Raw genomic sequence first — 20,945 nt, forward strand, 5'->3', positions numbered from 1 at the left:
TTAAATGAATCTGGCTTCCCCATTGACTTAGCTTGTCAGAAGATTGCAAGAGGGGAATCACATGACCCCAGGATATGGTTACTGTCGTAAATATGAGTCCGTTGCCAAGCGTTCAGACTTTGATCATGTGACCATGGTCATAATAAGTCAAATCAAATCATAGAAACATAGAAACATAGAAGTCTGACGGCAGAAAAAGACCTCATGGTCCATCTAGTCTGCCCTTATACTATTTTCTGTATTTTATCTTAGGGTGGATATATGTTTATCCCAGGCATGTTTAAATTCAGTTACTGTGGATTTATCTACCATGTCTGCTGGAAGTTTGTTCCAAGGATCTACTACTCTTTCAGTGAAATAATATTTTCTCATGTTGCTTTTGATCTTTCCCCCAACTAACTTCAGATTGTGTCCCCTTGTCCTTGTGTTCACTTTCCTATTAAAAACACTTCCCTCCTGCACCTTATTTAACCCTTTAGTATATTTAAATGTTTCGATCATGTCCCCCCTTTTCCTTCTGTCCTCCAGACTATACAGATTGAGTTCATTAAGTCTTTCCTGATACGTTTTATGCTTAAGACCTTCCACCATTCTTGTAGCCCGTCTTTGGACCCGTTCAATTTTGTCAATATCTTTTTGTAGGTGAGGTCTCCAGAACTGAACACAGTATTCCAAATGTGGTCTCACCAGCATTCTATATAGCGGGATCATAATCTCCCTCTTCCTGCTTGTTATACCTCTAGCTATGCAGCCAAGCATCCTACTTGCTTTCCCTACCGCCTGACTACACTGTTCACTACCCCTAAATCCTTTTCTTCTGAAGTATTTGCTAACACAGAACTGCCGATACAATACTCAGATTGAGGATTCCTTTTCCCCAAGTGCATTATTTTACATTTGGAAACATTAAACTGCAGTTTCCATTGCTTTGACCATTTATCTAGTAAAGCTAAATCATTTACCATATTACAGACACATCCAGGAATATCAACCCTATTGCACACTTTAAAGTCATCGGCAAATAGGCAAACCTTCCCTACCAAACCTTCCCCTATGTCACTCACAAACATATTAAAAAGAATAGGACCCAGAACAGACCCTTGTGGCACACCGCTTGTAACCTGTCTCTGCTCAGAATACTCGCCATTAACAATAACTCTCTGATGTCTATGCTTCAGCCAGCTTGAAATCCACTGAACTATCCAGGGATTAAGTCCAATCTTCACTAATTTATCTATCAGCTCTTTATGTGGAACCGTATCAAAGGCTTTGCTGAAGTCCAGATAGGCAATATCCACGGCACCACCTTGATCCAACACCTTTGTGACATAGTCAAAGAAATCAATGAGATTAGTCTGACATGATTTGCCTTCAGTAAGCCATGCTGATTTGGGTCCAATAAGTTATTGTTTTTTAGGTGCTGATTTATCCTCTTTTTGAGTAGAGTCTCCATCATTTTAATGAGGACCCGGATTGTGGGGGCAATAGCCTAGCTCTAGTTTAAAAAGTGCTGTTGCTAACATGTTGTAAGCCGCCCTGAGTCTAAGGAGAAGGGCGGCATAAAAATCCAATAAATAAATAAATAAATAAATAAACTACAACTGATGTCAAGCTAACTGACCTGTAGTTACCAGCTTCTTCTCTACTGCCCTTCTTGTGGATAGGCACAACACTGGCCATTCTCCAATCCTCAGGAACTTCTCCTGTTAACAAGGATTGGTTAAACAAATCAGTCAGGGGGGTAGCAATGACAGATCTGAGTTCTTTAAGAACTCTGGGGTGGATGCCATCTGGACCCATTGCCTTATTTATCTTTAATCGTTCAAGATCACTGGAGCTGAATCCATACAGCTGGAAGCAATGCTATATCCCTCTATAGTATTATTTTGTAAGGTGTCTTTTGAGAAAACTGAACAGAAGTAGCTATTGAAATGGTCAGCGATCTCCTTATTCCCATTAATGCATGTATTATTCCCGGTACTAAGCTTCGTGATGCCACAGTTTTTCTTCTTCTTATCACTAATATATCTGAAGAAAGTTTTATCCCCCTTCTTTACAGATTTGGCAATTTCTTCCTCTTTTGAGGCTTTAGCAGCATATATTATCTGTTTCACCTCCTTCTATCTCATTTTATACACCTCCCTATCAGCTATACTTCCAGACACTTTATACCTCCTATAGGCAGCCTTTTTTTCATTGACTATAGCCCTTACATCATTGCTAAACCATAGCGGTTTCTTCTTCCTTTTACCTTTAGTTATTTGTCTTACATACAGTCCAGTGGCTTTTAAGATGACCTTTTTTAATACAGTCCACTGGGTTCTCGCTCCTGCCATTTTATCCCTCCCCTTTAATTCATTATCTAAATATTCCCCCATTGCATTAAAATTTGTTTTTCTGAAATCCAATACTTTGGTTGCATTATAGGATTGCTCACAATGAGTTTTTACATCAAACCACAAACTTAGATGATCACTGCAACCTAAATTTTCTCCCACCTTGACCTCTGAAACCCAATTCCCATTCATAAAAACTAAATCTAGAATATTCTCCCCTCTAGTTGGTGTCTTAACCAGCTGTGCCAGAGCTGCTCCTGTAAAGGCCTCTACTATATTCTTACTTTTGCATGTAAGGGCACTGGGGATATTCCAGTCAACATCAGGCATGTTGAAATCACCCATAACCACAATATCTCCCTTTACTGCCATTTGGGTAATTTCATCCACCATCTTGTTGTCATATTCCTCAGATTGTCCTGGAGGCCTATAGATCACCCCAATTCTAATGACAGAACCTTCTTTATTTTGCATGCAAATCCAGAGAGTCTCCAGATCTTGACATGTATTTTGAATTAGTGTTGTTTTTAGACTTTCTTTAACATAAATGGCTACTCCACCTCCCCTTCTCTCTATTCTATCCTTCCTATACAGTGTATATCCTGGTATGGATATTTCCCATTCATTAGAATCCTTAAACCATGTCTCAGTTATGGCAACCAGATCCAAATTATCTCTAGATATTATGGACATTAACTCACAGAACTTGTTGCTCAAGCTTCGAGCATCCGTGCACATTACCCGAAGAACATTATTTTCATTATTAGTTTGCCCCTTATCATCAACAACTACATCTATTTTATTTGCAGCTCCCTTTTCATCAAACTTTTATTGTCATTGCACATGTCTACAATGAAAGTGAATGGGTCCTTGGTGCAGGACCCTCCACCCAAGACTCATAATATGTCTCAATAACTCAATAAATTAAAGGAAATCCGTAAACCCAAATTAATAATAACTTGTATACATAAAGGTGAAAAGCAGTCGTAAGTCACTTTTTAAAGAACTTTTGAAACTTTGAGTGCTTAGTAAATGAACCTTTGTAGGAACTACCTGTATATGATACTCAACGTATATGAAAAGTCACTCCATTTTAAAGGAGACTCAAAACACATTGCGAGTTAGTGGATCATGAGTTGCATTGTGGAGATGAGCTGAACCAGAAGACGAAAATAAGAGCGTGCAACAAGCCTAATTTGCACATACAACTCAGAGTTTAATTTAATTTATTACATTTATAAGCCGTCCGACTTCTTTTGGACTCTGGGCAGCGAACAAGCAATATAAACAATATAAAACAAGCAATCTAACCAGCATAAAACAATATAACAGTATAAAATCCCTCAACATTTATTCAATAAGCACATTCACTCCTTTGGCCGGAACTGAATGGCATAGCTCAACGGCCCCAGGCCTGCCGGCAAAGCCAGGTTTTCAAGGCCTTTCAGAAGGCCAGGAGGGTGAGGGTGATACCAATTTCCAGGGCAGCTGGTTCCAGAGAGCTGGAGCCACCACAGAAAAGGCCGTTCCCTCTGGTCCCGCCAGTTGGCATTGTTTGGCTGATGGGACCTGTAGAAGGCCAATCCTGTGGGCCCAAATCGGTCACTGGAAATTATAAGGCAGAAAACAGTCCCCTAGATAGTCAGGCCCTAAGCCATGCAGTGTTTTATAGGTGATAACCAACACCTTGAATTGTGTTCGGAGACTGATTGGAAGCCAATGCAGCTTGCAAAGCATCGGTGTTATGTGGGTGTACCTAAGCACACTCATAATAGCTCGCGAGGCTGCATTCTGTACCAATTGAAGTCTCAGAGCTTTTCAAGGGTAGCCCCATGCAGAGAGCATTGGAGTAGTCGAGCTACGAGGTGATAAGGGCATGGGTGACTCTGAGTAGAGATTCCCTATCCAAATAGGGCTGCAACTGATGCACTAGAGTGACCTGTGCAAAGTTCCCCCTAGCCACAGCTGAATCATGCTGATCTAATCTCAGCCGAGGATCTAGGAGAACTCCCAGATTGCAGACCGGTTCTCAGGGAGTCGATATTTTCCGGCCCAGAATTAAGGATGGACAGATGGAACAATCCTTGGGAGGCAACACCCACATCCACTCAGTCTTGTCAGGGTTGAGTTTGACCCTGCTAATCCTCAACCAGACCCTCACAGCCACCAGGCACCGGCACATCACGTCACCACTTCACTGAATTGACACGGGGTGGAAATGCAAATGTATTGGATAACTCTTGAATACCTTGAGTACTTCTGCCTGATTGTTTCTGGTTCCTACAAGCAATTAGATACACAGAGCTTTTCCTTCTCTGCATTTCCTCACTGGCTGGGTAAACCCTTTTTCCTCTGTGTTCAAAATCTTAAAAGACGATGCAGTCAAAGTGCTACACTCAATTTGCCAGCAAATTTGGAAAACTCAAGAGTGGCCACAGGATTGGAAATGGTCAGTTTACGTTCCAATTCTAAAGAAAGGCAATGCCAAAGAATGTTCAAACTATCGCACCATTGCACTCACTTCACATGCTAGTAAAGTTATGCTTAAAATCCTACAAATTAACTTCCAGCAGAATGTGGATCTAGAACTACCAGAAGTACAGGCAGGATTTTGAAGAGGCAGAGGTACTAGAGATCAAATTGCCAACATACACTGGATCGTGGAGAAAGCTAGGGAGTTCTAGAAAAATATCTGTGTCTGCTTCATTGACTATGGTAAAGCCTTTGATTCAATAGTGTGTGTCACTTATCTTTGCTACCAATTCGGGAACAGGAGCATGCAGGTGTGTATATGCAACACTTCTGCACATGCACAGAGCATTTTTGATGATGTCCGGGAAGATAGAGGGAACCTCCTGCTGACGCTGCTACCAGTTCACTGAACTGGTGCGAACCGATAGCAATCTACCACTGCTTTGATTGTGTGAATCACAACAAATTGTGGCAAGTTCTTAAAGAGATGGGAGTACCAGATCATTTTATTTGTCTCTTGAGAAACCTATATGCCGATCAAGAAGCAACAGTGAGAACTGGACCCCGAACCACTGTGATAGGCCAAAGTCTCTAACTCCAAGTGATGGCTACATTTGGAGTTAGAGACTTTGGCTTGCCACACTGATTGGTTAAAAATTGGGGAAGGAATCTGGCAAGGCTGTATACTGTCACTCTGCCTATTTAACTTATATGCACAGCACATCATTAGAAAGGTGGGGCTAGATGAAACACAAGTTAAAATTAAGACTGCCGGGAGAAATATCAACAACCTCAGATATGCAGATGATACCACTCTAATGGCAGAAAGCGAAGAAGAACTTTAGAGCCTCGATGCAGGTGAAGAATGAGAGTGCAAAAGTTGGCTTGAAACTCAACATTAAAGAAACTAAGATTATGGCACCCGGCCCTCTCAATTCCTGGAAAATAGATGGGGGGGGGGGAATGGAGGTAGTGACAGGTTATATTTTTCTGGGCTCCAAGATCACTGCAGATGGAGGCTATAGACAAGAAATTAAAAGATACTTGCTCCTGGGGAGGAAATCTATGAGAAATTTGGACAGCATACTAAAAAGCAGAGACATCACCCTGCCAACAAAAGTGCATATAATCAAGGCTATGGTTTTCCCAGTTGCAATGTATGGCTGTGAAAGTTGGTCCATAAGAAAGGCTGAGCGTCAAAGAATTGAGACCTTTGAACTACAGTGCTGGAGAAAACTCCTGCAAGTCCCTTGGACTGCAAGGCGATCAAACTGGTCAGTCCTTGAGGAGATCAACTCTGACTGCTCTTTAGAAGGCTAGATCCTGAAGATGAAGCTCAAATACTTTGGCCACCCAATGAGAAGGAAGTTCTCAATGGAGAAGAGCCTAAATGCTGGGAACGATTGAGGGCAAAAGAAGAAGGGGACAACAGAGAATGTGGTGGCTGGCTGGAGTTACAGAATCAGTAGGCATGAGCTTAAATGGACTCCCAAGGAGGGTAGAGGACAGGAAAACAAAGGGGTCATGATGGGTTGGACACGACTTTGCAACTAACAACAACTAACAACAATTACTACAGGGCTGTGTGTGAAATAAAACTACCATTTATTATGAACGATTAAAGTATAATCTGACTTGATCGAAGTGTATAATATCATGCATGGGATAGAAAAGGTGGGTAGAGAAAAATTATTTTCTCTATCACTCAATACTAGGACGAGGGGGTACTCCCTGAAGCTCATAGGTAAGAAAGCGAGGACAAATAAAGGGAAATATTTCTTCACCCAGAGGGTTGTTGGTTTATGGAATTCACTTCCAGAAGAGGTCATGACAGCTGTGAGCCTGGATAGCTTCAAGGCAGAATTAGACAGATTCATGGATGGCAAGTGTATCGGTGGTTATTGAAACAGATGTCCATGCACCGCCTCTATGTTGGTTGAGGCGGGCAGGATTCCCTTGAATACTATATGTTGGGGGTCAGGGGAAAGGGAGGGTCTTGCCTTCTCTTTCTGCTCAAGATCCCCATGTAGAATTGGTGGGCCACAATGTGACACAGAATGCTGGACTCGATGGGCTTTGGCCTGATTCAGCATGGCACTTCTTATGTTCTTTTGACTATCAGCAAGGGTCTCAAATATTACAGGACTGTAATTTCTTGCAGGTCAAACAGGCAAAATTGAAAACAAAGCCCAGGACACAGATTCTGCTTTGCCTTTGCAAACCCGATGAAACCTTTTAATTTATTTATTGTGACCTCCCTCCAGTTGTTACATCCAAATCTATAGTTTTAAAACCCTCTAAAACTTAGAGGGTGGCTGCCAGTGAGAGACGGGGTAGAAATCAGCAGCACCGCTTTCTGCTAACTGAAGATGGGTGGAGAAAGAGCTTTTCCCTTCTCTAAAATACCCCAAAGATATAGATATATATATAACAATTTGGCTACAGTTCAGCAGTTGACATTCAGTGATTCAGTTCCACATGCTAAGCCATAGTCTAATTTTCTTGGCATTTATGTTGATCTCAGCTGTGAAAACTAACAACTAACAACGCAAGCACTTCTGAACCAGTAGAGAAGGTAAGAGAAACCCAACCCCAGGCAGTAGGGAATTTTTTTATCCTGCCTTTATTATTTTTATAAATAACTTGTCAGATAAAATACCGCCGGTGGTCTTCATCCCCCGGTGCATTTTGCAGGAGGCCCGGGGGACACGGAGACCGGCACAGCCGCCATTTTAGGTGATCGGCCGAGATCTCGCGAGGTTTCGCAAGATCTCTGCCGAAGATCAGACCAGAGTGGTCTGATCTGTGACATGTCCGGGCAGAGCCTGCCAGCCCTATAAAAGGGCTGGCAGGCTCGGAGTTCGGCCTTTTCGCCTGGACTCCGTCACAGCAGACACCCACCCGCCCTCCCTATCTTGCAGTGTGCCACTGGGGGTCGCCCTATGAGGCCGAATAGGAATTTTTGGCGGTCCTGGCGTTTAGCCGGGACCGTTTTTTCACCTATTCCACACTGTGGAGACGGATAAGCGGTTAGGGGGTGCTTGCACCTGTTTTAGGTTAATTGGCTTACCTTTGGTCATTTGGGTAGGCAGGTTAGGGGCGGAAAACTGGGTGGCGGTTTAGCAACTGCGTGTTCTCCGTTGGGCATCTTTGGGGATGATTGACAGGTTCTCTCCAAAGGATTGTGGTTTTGGCGACCTGAGCAGTTGGGGGGAACCTGTCTTTGGGTCCCGCCCATGTAATTCCCCTTGTAGGGGTTAGCCGGCGGGACCTGCCACATGCAAGTGCATGGCAAGGTCTCAGGTGAGGGAGTGGTCCCTCACCTGGATTAGCATGGAGCTACGCCCATAAGTTGCCCCGGAAGTTTATTCTACGTCATTTTCCGCCCCAGAAGCAATTGTTTGACCCTGCGGGTCCTTGTTAGGGTTATAGATAATTATGCTAATTATGCTAATTTATTTTAAATAAATTATGCAAATTTATTTCAATAAAAATGACCCAGTTTTAAATCCAGCTCTTGTGTCCGTGTCTTTACTCCGCCTCTCCTGCAATATAAATGGAGAAGGGATGGGAGTATGGTTTACATATTTTGAAAGATTCTTTGCAAAAAAAAAGTCCATATCTTTTGGAGAGATGTGTTGGAAGAAAATATCCATCTGGTTTAGTTTAGAAAAACACTGGAAACATAGAGGCTGATTGGATGGAAGGTTTAATGATAAACAGAACCAACAAAGGACATGATTTTGGTACAGCTGACGAAATGTGGGAGGCAGTTATAACTTCTTTAAGCTATAACCACTTGAATTTCCTTATTTAGGGGTCATAGCCAGTGGCGGGTTGCTCCCAGTTCTGCGCGGTTCGGTGAGCCTGTAACGGTACTGGGAGGCTCCGCCCACCCACCCGAGGGCTTCTGTGCATGCTTGAGTAAACCGGAAGCGACGGGATTTACAATCCACTACTGGTAACAGCTGGCTCCATAGGCAAAGTCCAAATCCTAGGTGTTTGTCTGAGCTAAGTTTGATTGATGCTTGGACTGCTCCGAGGGTGATGCAATGTCTTCTGCTAAATCAGGGGTCCTCAAACTTTTTATACAGGGAACCAATTCACGGTCCCTCAAACTGTTGGGAGGCCAGAACGGCTGGGTGGATGTGGCTAGGGCAAAGGGGTAGGCAAAGTTGGCTCTTGTATGACATGTGGACTTCAATTCCCAAAATTCCTGAGCTAGCATGATTGGCTCAAGAACTCTGGGAGCTGAAGTCCACAAGTTATAGAACAGCCAACTTTGCCTGCTCCTGGGCAGGGGGGTTATGTGACTGGGTGGGTGTGGCCAATTTAACAGTCCATTAAATAATGCACACAAATTAAACTTTAGTTTGTTTTGCTCCTGGGAGTGTTTTATTTGCTTTTATTTTCATGTTGCTCTTTTGGTTGACTTTTCTTTTTACTAGATCATTTTTTTCAGTTGTTTAGGAGTCTAATGGTCCACTTTAGTAAACTCAGTTTTGCAGCAATTCTTCTCAACCCCAAGGAGCTTTTGAAATCTGTCTGTCTGTCTGTCTGTCTGTCTGTGTCTGTCTGTCTGTCTGTCTGTCTGTCTGTCTAATCTATCTATCTATCTATCTATCTATCTATCTACCTACCTACCTACCTACCTACCTACCTATCTATCATATCTATCTACCTTCCTACCCACCCACCCACCCATCCATCTATCTATCATCTTCTGGAGGTCACCCATTTTTTACCTCTTGGGGCATCTGTGTCCCATTTTTAATCTCCTCTGCCTCCAGCAGCATTCTGCAGGCCAAAACCAGGCAGAATTTTCCTTCCTCACATGCGCAGAAGCAAAAAAATTGCTGAAATTTCATGCACACATCCTCTTGCTAGATTCTGTTTCCTGTGCATGTGCAGAAATCTTTCTGGGGTGCGCACATGGGCACGCTGGTGACATGGAGCTGCGCGCACAGCTCCACTTTCGCTACTGGTATGCAGTGTGGCCCGTACCGGCTAGCAACCCAATACTGGTAGTGGGTTAATCTAATTGTGTCCTGAAGGATAATTCCATCATCCTGGATCTGAAGGTCTTTTGTTTTGTAGACAGGCTGGCCAAGTCTTTGTTAATGGGCACAAAATATCTGCAGGGTCGGAGGGGGGAGGGGTATTAAGAGTGAGTCTGCTTCCTGCCTCTAAAAAAAACATGTTGCTCCATTTCTCTTTTAAGGAAATATAACATTCTGCCTTTTTAATATGCCTCAAAATATTTCATTCTTCTAGGAGAAGGGTGGGTGCTAACTTTCTACATATGGCAGGAGCTGGAATTTTCTGGGATAGAGGTATTCAGATTTCAAATACTAAATCTAGAAAATTTACAACTACGTCGTCTACGAACTGATTTAACTGTTGTTCATAAAATCATACATCATAATGTACTCCCTGTCAGTGACTACTTCACCTTTAACAACAACAGCACAAGAGCACGTATTAGATACAAACTGAATGTAAATCGCTCCAAACTTGACTGCAGAAAATACGATTTCAGCAATCGAGTGGTCACTGCCTGGAACTCATTACCTGACTCTGTTGTTGTTTCCCCCAACCCCAAAATCTTCAACCTTACATTATCTACAATTGACCTCTCCCCTTTTCTAAGAGGTCTGTAAGGGGCGTGCATAAGTGCACTTATGTGCCTAATGTCCCTGTCCTACTGTCTTATTATCCTTTCTATTACTACGTTCTATTTATAATAATAATAATAATAATTTATTAGATTTGTAGGTCGCCGCTCTCCGAAGACTCGGGGCGGCTCACAGCAATAATAAAAACAATGTTATAGCGAAACAAATCTAAGATTAAAAAAGAAAGCATATAAAACCCTATCATATTTAAAAACCATGTTATGTTATGTTATGTTAATATGTACTATAATACTATACTTGTTTGACAAACAAGCAAGCAAACAAACAAACAAGCAAACAAACAAACAAACAAACAAACTGGACCTTAGGACTGACTATGGGAAAATCAAGTGGGTGCTTAACTAAGCCATGAAAACTGTGGGAAGAGAAAAGCTCCAAATTAAACCCATGAGGGCATAAAGGGGGACAGTGATTTTCTTAATTGTCAGAGGCAATCATCTGTTATTTTTTTTAAGTTGTTACATTTTTCACCTCTCAATGATTCTGTTCAGCTCACATGCGAATTCATTTTTAAACAAACAATAAGAAGCAAAACTGATAGAATAAGAGATGACAAAGGTGAGGTAAACCAGACGGTAACAAAAAAACAACAACCCCTCAGGCAGTCTAAGAGAGCCTTCATTCACCCTTGCCAATGGCCTGAAAGAAAATCCAGATCTAATAACAAGGCTTCACTCAGTGGTAAAATGTAAAAATTACCAGTTCTCTGGATGTGGTTTGGTGGGCGTGGCTTGGTGGGGGGTGTCATGTGACCAGGTGGGCGTGGCCAACTTGACATCATTTATGTAACTCACTGTTAGAGCCAGGAGCTACACATTCTGAGGGACATTCTGCCCTTTGGAAGCCCCCAATGCTTTGAGTTTCCCTCTGTCATCTGGCTGGACTGCCCAAGTGAACCTTGAAGCCTTCTCTTGCTTGCTGGCTATGGGGAAACCAGGAAAGCCATGTGGAAGACAAGAAAGCATGCTCAAGGCAGGGTGGGATGGTGGAGGGGAGCAGGGGCCACAACTGGCAGGCAGATTAGGGGCACAGCGCTTCAGGCAGGCAAGCTGCAGAGTGGAGACTGGCAGGGCAGGGCAAGCAGGTGGTAAGTGGCGGATTGGTTCGGGGGCGTGGCCAGCCAGTCGTTGCTATAGGCTTGGCAAACAATTGGTTGCAGCCGCTACCGGTATGTACGAATCGGTCCCAACCAGGAGCATTTCAACCCCTGGTTTCACTTCTGCTCTTACTGTATTTATTTATTTATTTGTTTGTTTCTTTGTCTGTTGCCTGTTTGTCTGTCTGTCTATTATTTGTTTATTTGTTTATTTGTTTGACTTCTATGACGCTCAATCCCGAAGGACTCAGGGCGGCTTACAACAATAATAAAAATGCAATATAAATAGATACAATGCAATAAAAAAGAAGTCGAACGTTATCTAAAACTAAAACATTATCTAAAACTAAAACCCCATTAAAAAGGTATTTAAAAAGGCAGTCACAATCATGCACACCATTCATAGAGTTGGCCATCAAGAGTTGGAAGCAAAGTTATTGCCCCCAGGCCTGCTGACATATTGACTTCATTCTGCTAGGAATTGTAACATTTTCTGTGTGATGGATTGCAATAATGAACATTGGTTTTTGTCATTTTAGATGACCAGTACCAACACATCCCTGTGGAGCTATGTCTCCAACATGTCTCCAGAATGGTTCAATGGCTTGTATGAAGAATTTCCTCATACTCTACGTTGTCTCCTAGGGGAGTGGTTGGAAACTGAGCCATGGTAAGTCTGCTAAAAAGGTAATGAATGTTAAATTTAATAATCTCTGGCCAATGTATGGGTGTTAACTCCATCTTCCTGATGTACAGGTGTGTATAGCTTGTTCTATTTCCATCTGTTTATTTTATTGACAGATCATAAATTTAGAATAGTTCCTTGTTTGATAGAAGTGTGCTGTAGTTATTATTGCTAGATCATTATTACATTTCAGGCTTTTGACTCAAAAATCATCTTAGTCAGCCTCTTAGAAATCCATGAATAATATGAATATATAATAAGATGAGTAATATGTTCTCATATTTCTCAGATCCTTCCAAGAAGGTTTGCAATGCTTAGTGAGGTTTAAGAATGTTACTCTTTTCTTGGTAATGGTTTGCGTGATAGATTAGGTTGGGAAGAGACAGAAGTTTATGTAGGAGATTATATATAATCTTGTAAACGGGATGTTTCTGTTATCAAAATCTTGATAACAGAAACACTCATTTCTTTCACTCAAATCGAAGCTTCAAGTGTCTTTTAGTACCTCACGTTTTTTTCTAACTTGAGTTTTATCATTTACTTGAGCCTTATTATCTCTTATTGCCCATTATCCATTTTATCTAGAGTTTATATCTCAGCTTTGTCCTAGTTTCTATCTCAGTTCTGCAATACATCACAGAAGTGACTACACTCCCTCCCATTTTGTAAATATTTAAGTACTGTATATCTTTTCATGTGACAACACTGAAGATGCAACACATAGACATTAATGCCTAAATTTCTGGCCGCAAAAGTGAGTATGTGAGTGCATTGTTTTGAGGGGACATCACATTTACACTGTTATACAAGCTGTATACTCACTACTTTACATTGTAGCCACCTGTCATTTTTCCAGTGTTGTCACATGAAAATATATATTTAAATATTTACAAAACATGAGAGGGTGTACTCACTTAGAAACATAGAAACATAGAAGACTGACGGCAGAAAAAGACCTCATGGTCCATCTAGTCTGCCCTTATACTATTTTCTGTATTTTATATTAGGATGGATATATGTTTATCCCAGGCATGTTTAAATTCAGTTACACTTCTATGACATACTGTATGTATGTATGTATGTATGTATGTATGTATGTATGTATGTATGTATGTATATATTTGTTTTCGTAGATTTTCATGGGTATATGTATGTAGATTGTTCTGAGTTCTGGTTTTGCCCCGTGTAATATTTTGAGTGTCTATGCGACGTTTCGGTGAAATCACATTCACCATCATCAGGCTGAAGTTATAAGCTTGCGAAGTTATAAGCACAAAGTTATAAACACGAAGCTTATAACTTCAGCCTGATGATGGTGAATGTGATTTCACCGAAACGTCGCATAGACACTCAAAATATTACATGGGGCAAAACCCGAACTCAGAACAATCTACATACATACATACATACATACATACATACATACATACATATATATATATATACACACACACACACACACACGTACGTACGTACATACATACATACATACATACATACATACATACATATATATATATATATATATATATATATATATATATATATATATATATGTGTTTTCATAAATTTTCACGGGTATATGTATGTAGATTGTTCTGAGTTCGGGTTTTGCCCTGTGTAATATTTTGCATGTCTATGCGACGTTTCGGTGAAATCACATTCACCATCATCAGGCTGAAGTTCCAAGCTTCGTGTTGTTGTAAAACAACACCACGAAGCTTGGAACTTCAGCCTGATGATGGTGAATGTGAATTTGAAAATTAAGGGAGACTAGGATAGATTTATTTCGGCCTTATTTTGGCCTCATCAGCTAGCCATACCCTCACTGGGATTATATAATACTATAGATAATGTATATAGAAATTTCTATATAAATGTATGGGATGTAGAGCATGTCTCAACCTGGATCCAGACCCACGTGCCCACAGATTTTCAGTTAGGGCTGGGCTTGGCTTTGCAGGTGGATAATAGTAGTTGCCATCCTTACCCTGGGGCTTATCTGACAGCAACCCAAGCTTCAATATATCACTGTCAGTATTCTGAGCCATGGTCCTCTCGTCTTGGATATCAGTGCACTGGGTTCACCTAGGTGTGGTTGTTTACCTCCTTCTCAGCCTTCTTGTTGGTGCTACTCTTTTATGACTGTTATAATCCAAATTCGCTAGTTGCTTGTTGCCCTTTCCACTTGCTCCCCTAGTTTTGGTGTTGTTGCTCTGTCCATCTATGCTGTGGTCTGGATGGTCGTCGCTGCTTTCCATTCCTGCCTACCACCATGGTTAAATTTCTTCTCTCTGCTGGCACTACTGACATTTTCAGGACTTCAAACTTAAACTTTTAGTTTCTTTTCCTTTCTTTTCCATGTTCCTTATTCTTTCCCCTTTTCTCCAGATTTCTTCTTACTCCCTTCCATTGTTTCAATGATCCCTGTTTTTTTCAAGGACCAGCCTTGTAGAGGCTTATAGAGATAAAGACAGAAGGAGTAGCACAGGGACTTTGTTATGTCTGTAAAAAGAAATAAATCGCTGATTGATTAAAACACGGCTTGGGTTAGAATGCCACCAAAAATAAACGGTTGTCAGAAAAGCTTCCGGCGTAAAAGAAATGTATAAATAGGGCAACGGATTAGCCATTGCCTTTGTTGGGAGTTGATTGTCAAAGAGAGCTGTTCCTCCGATTATGCCTAACAAAATAAACCTATTGAATTGAAGCAGTCTCCGGTGCAGTGATTTAACAGACTTTTTGCTGCAATGCATCCAACTTTCTCCAGTTTAAACCAGCTGAGTTTATGAACTTTGAATAGGAAGATGGCTTGGGGGCAGGCATAGTAGGCTGGATCCAGTAGTGAGCTACTGCATTGACCACTGATGGCGAACCTTTTTTCCCTCGGGTGCCGAAAAGTGTGTGACTGCCCACACCCATAATTCAATGCCTGGGGAGATTGAAAACAGCTTCCCACAGAGTTGGCCTTCTCCGGGTCCCGTCAACAAAACAATGCCGTTTGGCGGGACCCAGAGGAAGAGCATTCTCTGTGGCGGCCCTGATCCTCTGGAATCAACTCGCCCTGGAGATTAGGAGTGCCCCCACTCTCCTTGCCTTTCGCAAACTCTTTAAAAAAAACCTTTGTCATCAGGCATGGGGAAATTGATTTCCCAAGGCTGCTCCATTTTATGTATGGTTTGTTTGATTGTTTTTAATTAAGGGTTTTTTATACTGTTTTTGCTTTTAACATTGGATTTGTATTTTGTATTACTGTTGTGAGCCGCTCCGAGTCTTCGGAGAGGGGCGGCATACAAATCTAATAAATTATTATTATTATTATTATTCCCTCACCCATCCCAGGGGCCCTCTGGAGGCTGGAAATGGTCTGTTTCCAACTTCTGATGGGCCCAGTAGGCTCGTGTTTCACCCTCCCCAGGCTCCAAAGGCTTCCCTGGAGCCAGGGGAGGGTAAAATGCCCTCCCCCATCCCCCCAGACGCTCTCTGGAAGCCCAAAATGCCCTCCCAGAGCCTCTGTGTTAGCCAAAAATCACCTCGCTGGCACGCACATGCATGTTGGAGCTGAGCTAAGGCAACAACTCGCGTGCCAGCAGATATGGCTTCAGGTGTCACCTGTGGCTCCCGTGCCTTAGGTTCGCCATCGCTGGCATGGACGGTCCAGAATGCAGTCCCAGTTGGAAAAAACGGAGATGTGTGTGCGCTCTTCACATCCCCAATGCATGCATGCACTTGCCTGTGTGAGATACAGCTTCTACGCATGTGCAGGAAGTGAAACCTTGCACAAGGACGCTCACGCACACGAGATTTTAGAACTGCCCCTACCCTCCTCGCCTTTCGCAAACTCCTTAAAACCCACCTTTGTCGTCAGGCATGGGGGAACTGAGATATCTCCCCCGGGCCTATACAATTTATGTATGGTATGCTTGTGTGTATGTCTGTTTAATAATGGGGTTTTAAAATATTTTATATTGTAAATTATTAGATTTGTTATAAACTGTTTTTATTGTGTTGTGAGCTGCCCCAAGTCTACGGAAAGGGGCGGCATACAAATCTAATAAATAAATAAAGTAAATAAATAAATAAATTTTGTCAATTTTTGGTGGGTTTTTTGTGTCCGCGCATGCACGGAAGCAAAGAAATTGCCCAATATTGCCAAAATCCTATGCATGAGAGCACCCTCACATGAGGTTTCATTTCCTGTGCATCTGCAGAAGCCGAATCTCACGCCGATGCACACAGGGGCACACGCCGGATGCACCCATGCCCAAGCCAGTCACCAGTAGCACCGGCAACAGCGATCTTCACTGGCTGGATCTCTACCCTTTAAATTTTTTTTAACTTTATTTAAACAATTAAAACATAAAGAATCAATAAACATACAATCATACACGGATTTAGATTAAATAATGAAAAAATAGAGAGGAGTAACAATAAAAGAAAAAGAGGGGAGGAAGAAGGGGAGAAGAGGAACAAGGATAACCAGCTGTTGTTGCTGGCTCTAGTAGTTGAGAGCGAACCGTTTGTAAGTATGTTGTGGATTTAACGTCTGATTTCCGTAAATAGTTGTAGATTAAGTAGGGAGTTTGTTCGAAATAGTATACACAGTGATCCGTGAAGTAGAGGAAAGATATTTTTTAATGTATTTAACAAGTATTTGAATGCAGCCGTGAGAGCTATTGTGGGGCTTCCCAGATTCTCCCACGTTTCTGCAACACTCCGTGGCCTGCACTGGCTGCCGATCAGTTTCCGGTCACAATTCAAAGTGTTGGTAATGACCTTTAAAGCCCTACATGGCACTGGACCAGAATACCTCCGGAACTGCCTTCTACCGCACGAATCCCAGCGGCCGATAAGGTCCCACAAAGTTGGCCTTACTCCAGGTCCCGTCGACCAAACAATGTTGTTTGGCAGGCCCCAGGGGAAGTGGCCCCGGCCCTCTGGAATCAACTCCCCCGGAGATTAGAACAGCCCCCACCCTCCTTGTCTTTCGCAAATTACTCAAGACCCACCTATATCGCCAGGCATGGGGGAACTGAGACACCTCCCCCAGGCTTTTATATTTTATGTTTGGTATGTATGTGTTGTATGGTTTAAATCGTGGGGGGTTTATATATCTTTTTCTTTTAATATTAGATTTGTTTTCACTGTTATATTGTCTTTTATTATTGTTGTGAGCCGCCCCGAGTCTTCAGAGAGGGGCGGCATACAAATCTAATAAATTATTATTAGTATTATTACTGTTGTTGTTGTTGTTGTTGTTGTTGTTGTTATTATTATTTGGACTTTTAAAACCCAGCCTTTGCATTAAACAGTCATCCTGTAATGTTTCTCAGCTGGAACTACATGTGATATCCTACCAGTTTCTTTAATAGAGTATAGTAGTACTGTAAAAGAATTTTATGAATTTTAATGGATTTAAAATTTTCAATGGATTTAATGGATTTAAGCCCCCTTTGAAAACCCGTGAAGTAGCGAATCTGCAAAAGATGAACCATGAAGTAGCGAGGGATAACTGTAAAATCTGTGAAGGTGAAGTGTGTTAGTATGTAATCTGCTGGATAGGGGTATGATACCCTTTTTTATTTTTACCTTTGTTGTCCCATTTCCCTGCCTCTCCTGTTCCCCCTAGGGAATTTCTCAACAGATCAGATTCTTTCTGTACTCTTCTGGCTGGAAGGCTGCTGTCTGCCATGGTGGGGAAGATACAAGAACTTGCCAAGAAGAACTGCAATTCTGCGGCTCAGATTCTCCAGTTTGTTGCCAACATTGAGGTAGGGGAGGTCATGTGAACATGATATGTCACAATTGTTTGTGTTTCCTCCATCGTAATGCTGGGTCCCGTAGTTTAAACTTCCACCTTCTTTTCTAGACAGCAGAAGAAACAAAAGTCCCTTCTACTGTTCTCTCCTTTTTAAAAAATAGTGGGAACTGGGCTTTTTAGTTTAACTAAACAGTTAAGCCAGTGATGGGCTATCAAAATTTTTACTACCACACTGTGGGCATGGCTTATGCATTTTGTTTCAACATCTTTCAGTGCAAATTGGGTGCTCTGGGGTGGAACTCCAAATTTTGCTACTGGAACTGCATTCCTGACCATTCCCGTAGGAGCCCATCACTATGTGTTCGGAAAGTTCAGATAGTGCAGAATGCGCCCGCGAGAGCCATCGTGGGGCTTCCTAGATTCGCCCATGTCTCTGCAACACTCCGTGGCCTGCATTGGCTGCAGATAAGTTTCTGGTCACAATTCAAAGTGTTGGTTATGAACTTTAAAGCCCTACATGGCATTGGACCAGAGTACCTCCGGAACCGCCTGCTACCACACGAATCCCAGCGACCGATAAGGTCCCACAGAGTTGGCCTTCTCCATGTCCCGTCGACTAAACAATGTCGTTTGGCGGGCCCCAGGGAAAGAGCCTCGGCCCTCTGGAATCAACTCCCCCCGGAGATTAGAACTGCCCCCACCCTCCTTGTCTTTTGTAAATTACTCAAGACCCATCTATACCGCCAGGCATGGGGGAGTTGAGACACCTTTCCCCCAGGCTTTTTTATATTTTGGGTATGTATGTGTTGTTTGTTTTTAAATATGATAGGGTTTTTATGTGCTTTTAATATTAGATTTGTTTTCGCTAGAATATTGTTTTTATCGTTGTGAGCTGCCCCGAGTCTTCGGAGAGGGGCGGCATACAAATCTAATAAATTGAATTGAATTGAATTCCCTAGATCAGTGATGGTGAATCCTTTTCTGTTTGCATGCCAAAAGTGTGTGTGTACCTTTGTGATAGCATACCTACATGCCGACACCCACAATGCAACGCGTGCCCTACCTGCAAATTCATGCACATCCCGCTCCACCAGTGCATGCACTCCACATTGCACATGTGAGCATCCCCACACATGCGCCACCCATGCATTCCCGCCGTTTGGGGCCTGAAAAGCCTCCTGCGCCAAATTTTGCCTGCGCGAATGGTCTGCCGCCGCTGCTCCTCCTCCTCCTGCCAGCCTTGCGGTCTGGGCAGCGTCTAGCATGGGCGTTAGGACTGGCAACCCTCTTCTACTACAAGGGAGCATGATTGTTTCCTGGCTGGCGCCTCTTACTATTTATGGCACTCCTTCCGTTCTTCCTGGGGGAAGCTCGCCTCCCTGCTGGCGACGTCTCCTTCTGCTAGCAGAGAGGGCACGTTGGAACCCATCAGAGGGAATGGAACAGAGCTGCCAGCCATCCTGGGGCTTCCCTGTCTCCCTGCCCAAGCAGGCTTCTGCTGCATCGCCAGCCCACTGTTCCTGCCCCTGCACCCGCTCACACTTGGCGGTGGCTGTTCTCACACTGCCGTTTCCACATTGGCTGCAGGAACAGTGGGCTGGGACATCTCCCTCCCTCTCCACCAGAGGCTTGGAGACGCAGCAGAATTAAGATATTTTTATGCAGCCTTGCCAGTTGCCATGACTCCACAGAATTGCCATACAACACACTATATTTTGATTCATTCCTGCTTCTGCATTGCTACTTGCTTTTGCAGCCAGGGGTTTCCTGTTTGTGCAGAATCTTGAAATTGCAACAGAAGGAAGTCAGGGCCACATGCAAAAATTACCCTGATTGTTAGGAGGCTCTTTGAGCTTCAAGAATGGAATCTAACTTACTTCTAGTGATGTTCAGGGACTACCTTGGCTCAGTCTTCCTTCAACAAGGGCATTTTAAGAAAGGGAATCCCTTAGGTATTTCAGAACTTCAAGACCTCCATTAGAGCTGCAATGTAAGAAACATGGATATGTAAACCTGTTATGCACAGTATATGAGATAGTGTCCTGAAATGACAGAATGGGTTGTACCAGAATGCCCGGAGCGTTCCAGTTCTGAATATTTCGTAACAATTAAAAATATGAAACCTGGCCTAGGAGTAATAATTCACGGTGTATCTGTTCTCTTTTTGTAAACAAACATCAAATCTGCATTGACCTAAAGAAAGTCCTCTTTGCACGATTTGTGATTTATAATCACTTGAGAGATGTATAGGTAGGTGCTTCACTTCCCGGAATCTGAAAGGAATAAATAAATAAACTTGCATGTTTTAACTTGTTCTTAACTCTTTTTAATCTATGCTTTTATTTAGATGTTTATATGGTTTTATTAGTTTGTTATAAACTGCCCAGAGTCACTTAGGCAAGATGGGTGGTGTAGAATTTTACTAAATAAATAAATAAAATTAGCTGGTACAGCAATTCTAGGTGAACTTGTTACGGGGAAGAATAGCGGAAGGGAAGAAGGACGACAGGTATTAACATTTGCCACCTTCTTAATAATTATAGAGCAGATACCGGAAAGATCCACTACAACTGGCAAATGTTATAAAAAGGATCTTGGAAGCCGAACAAGCAGCAGTTCAGCAACAGGTAAGATATTTTCCATATCTGTTTCTGACACCTAAATGCTGTATTTTTCGGAGTATAAGACATAATTTTTTACCCCACCAAAAAGAATGAAAACTTGGATGCGTCTTATACACTGAATGTAGTCCCACTTATCCAGTCACCCACACTATTTGGCCTCTGCCTCCCAGCAATTTACCTCCTTGCAGCAAACAGAGCAGAGTCTGTTAAGCCAAGCGACTCAGTATCAGCTGATTTGCCATGTGCTAAACTGAAACTGAAACTAGCTGGAAGTA

At 42.4% G+C, this 20,945-nt stretch overlaps 1 protein-coding gene across 3 annotated transcripts in view; it reads left to right on the forward strand.

Annotated features, from left to right (window-relative positions):
• STAT6 (signal transducer and activator of transcription 6) overlaps positions 1–20,945 on the forward strand; it is a 121,362-nt gene that overhangs the window by 36,482 nt on the left and 63,935 nt on the right. For all 3 annotated transcript variants that reach the window (XM_070740970.1, XM_070740971.1, XM_070740969.1), the window contains 3 exons: positions 12,140–12,270; positions 17,915–18,056; positions 20,590–20,673. In XM_070740970.1, the coding sequence (XP_070597071.1) occupies positions 12,140–12,270; positions 17,915–18,056; positions 20,590–20,673 (357 nt within the window). The remainder of the gene's footprint in view (positions 1–12,139; positions 12,271–17,914; positions 18,057–20,589; positions 20,674–20,945) is intronic.

This window comes from Erythrolamprus reginae, chromosome 2 (assembly GCF_031021105.1).
Source record: "Erythrolamprus reginae isolate rEryReg1 chromosome 2, rEryReg1.hap1, whole genome shotgun sequence".
Taxonomy (NCBI): domain Eukaryota; kingdom Metazoa; phylum Chordata; class Lepidosauria; order Squamata; family Dipsadidae; genus Erythrolamprus; species Erythrolamprus reginae.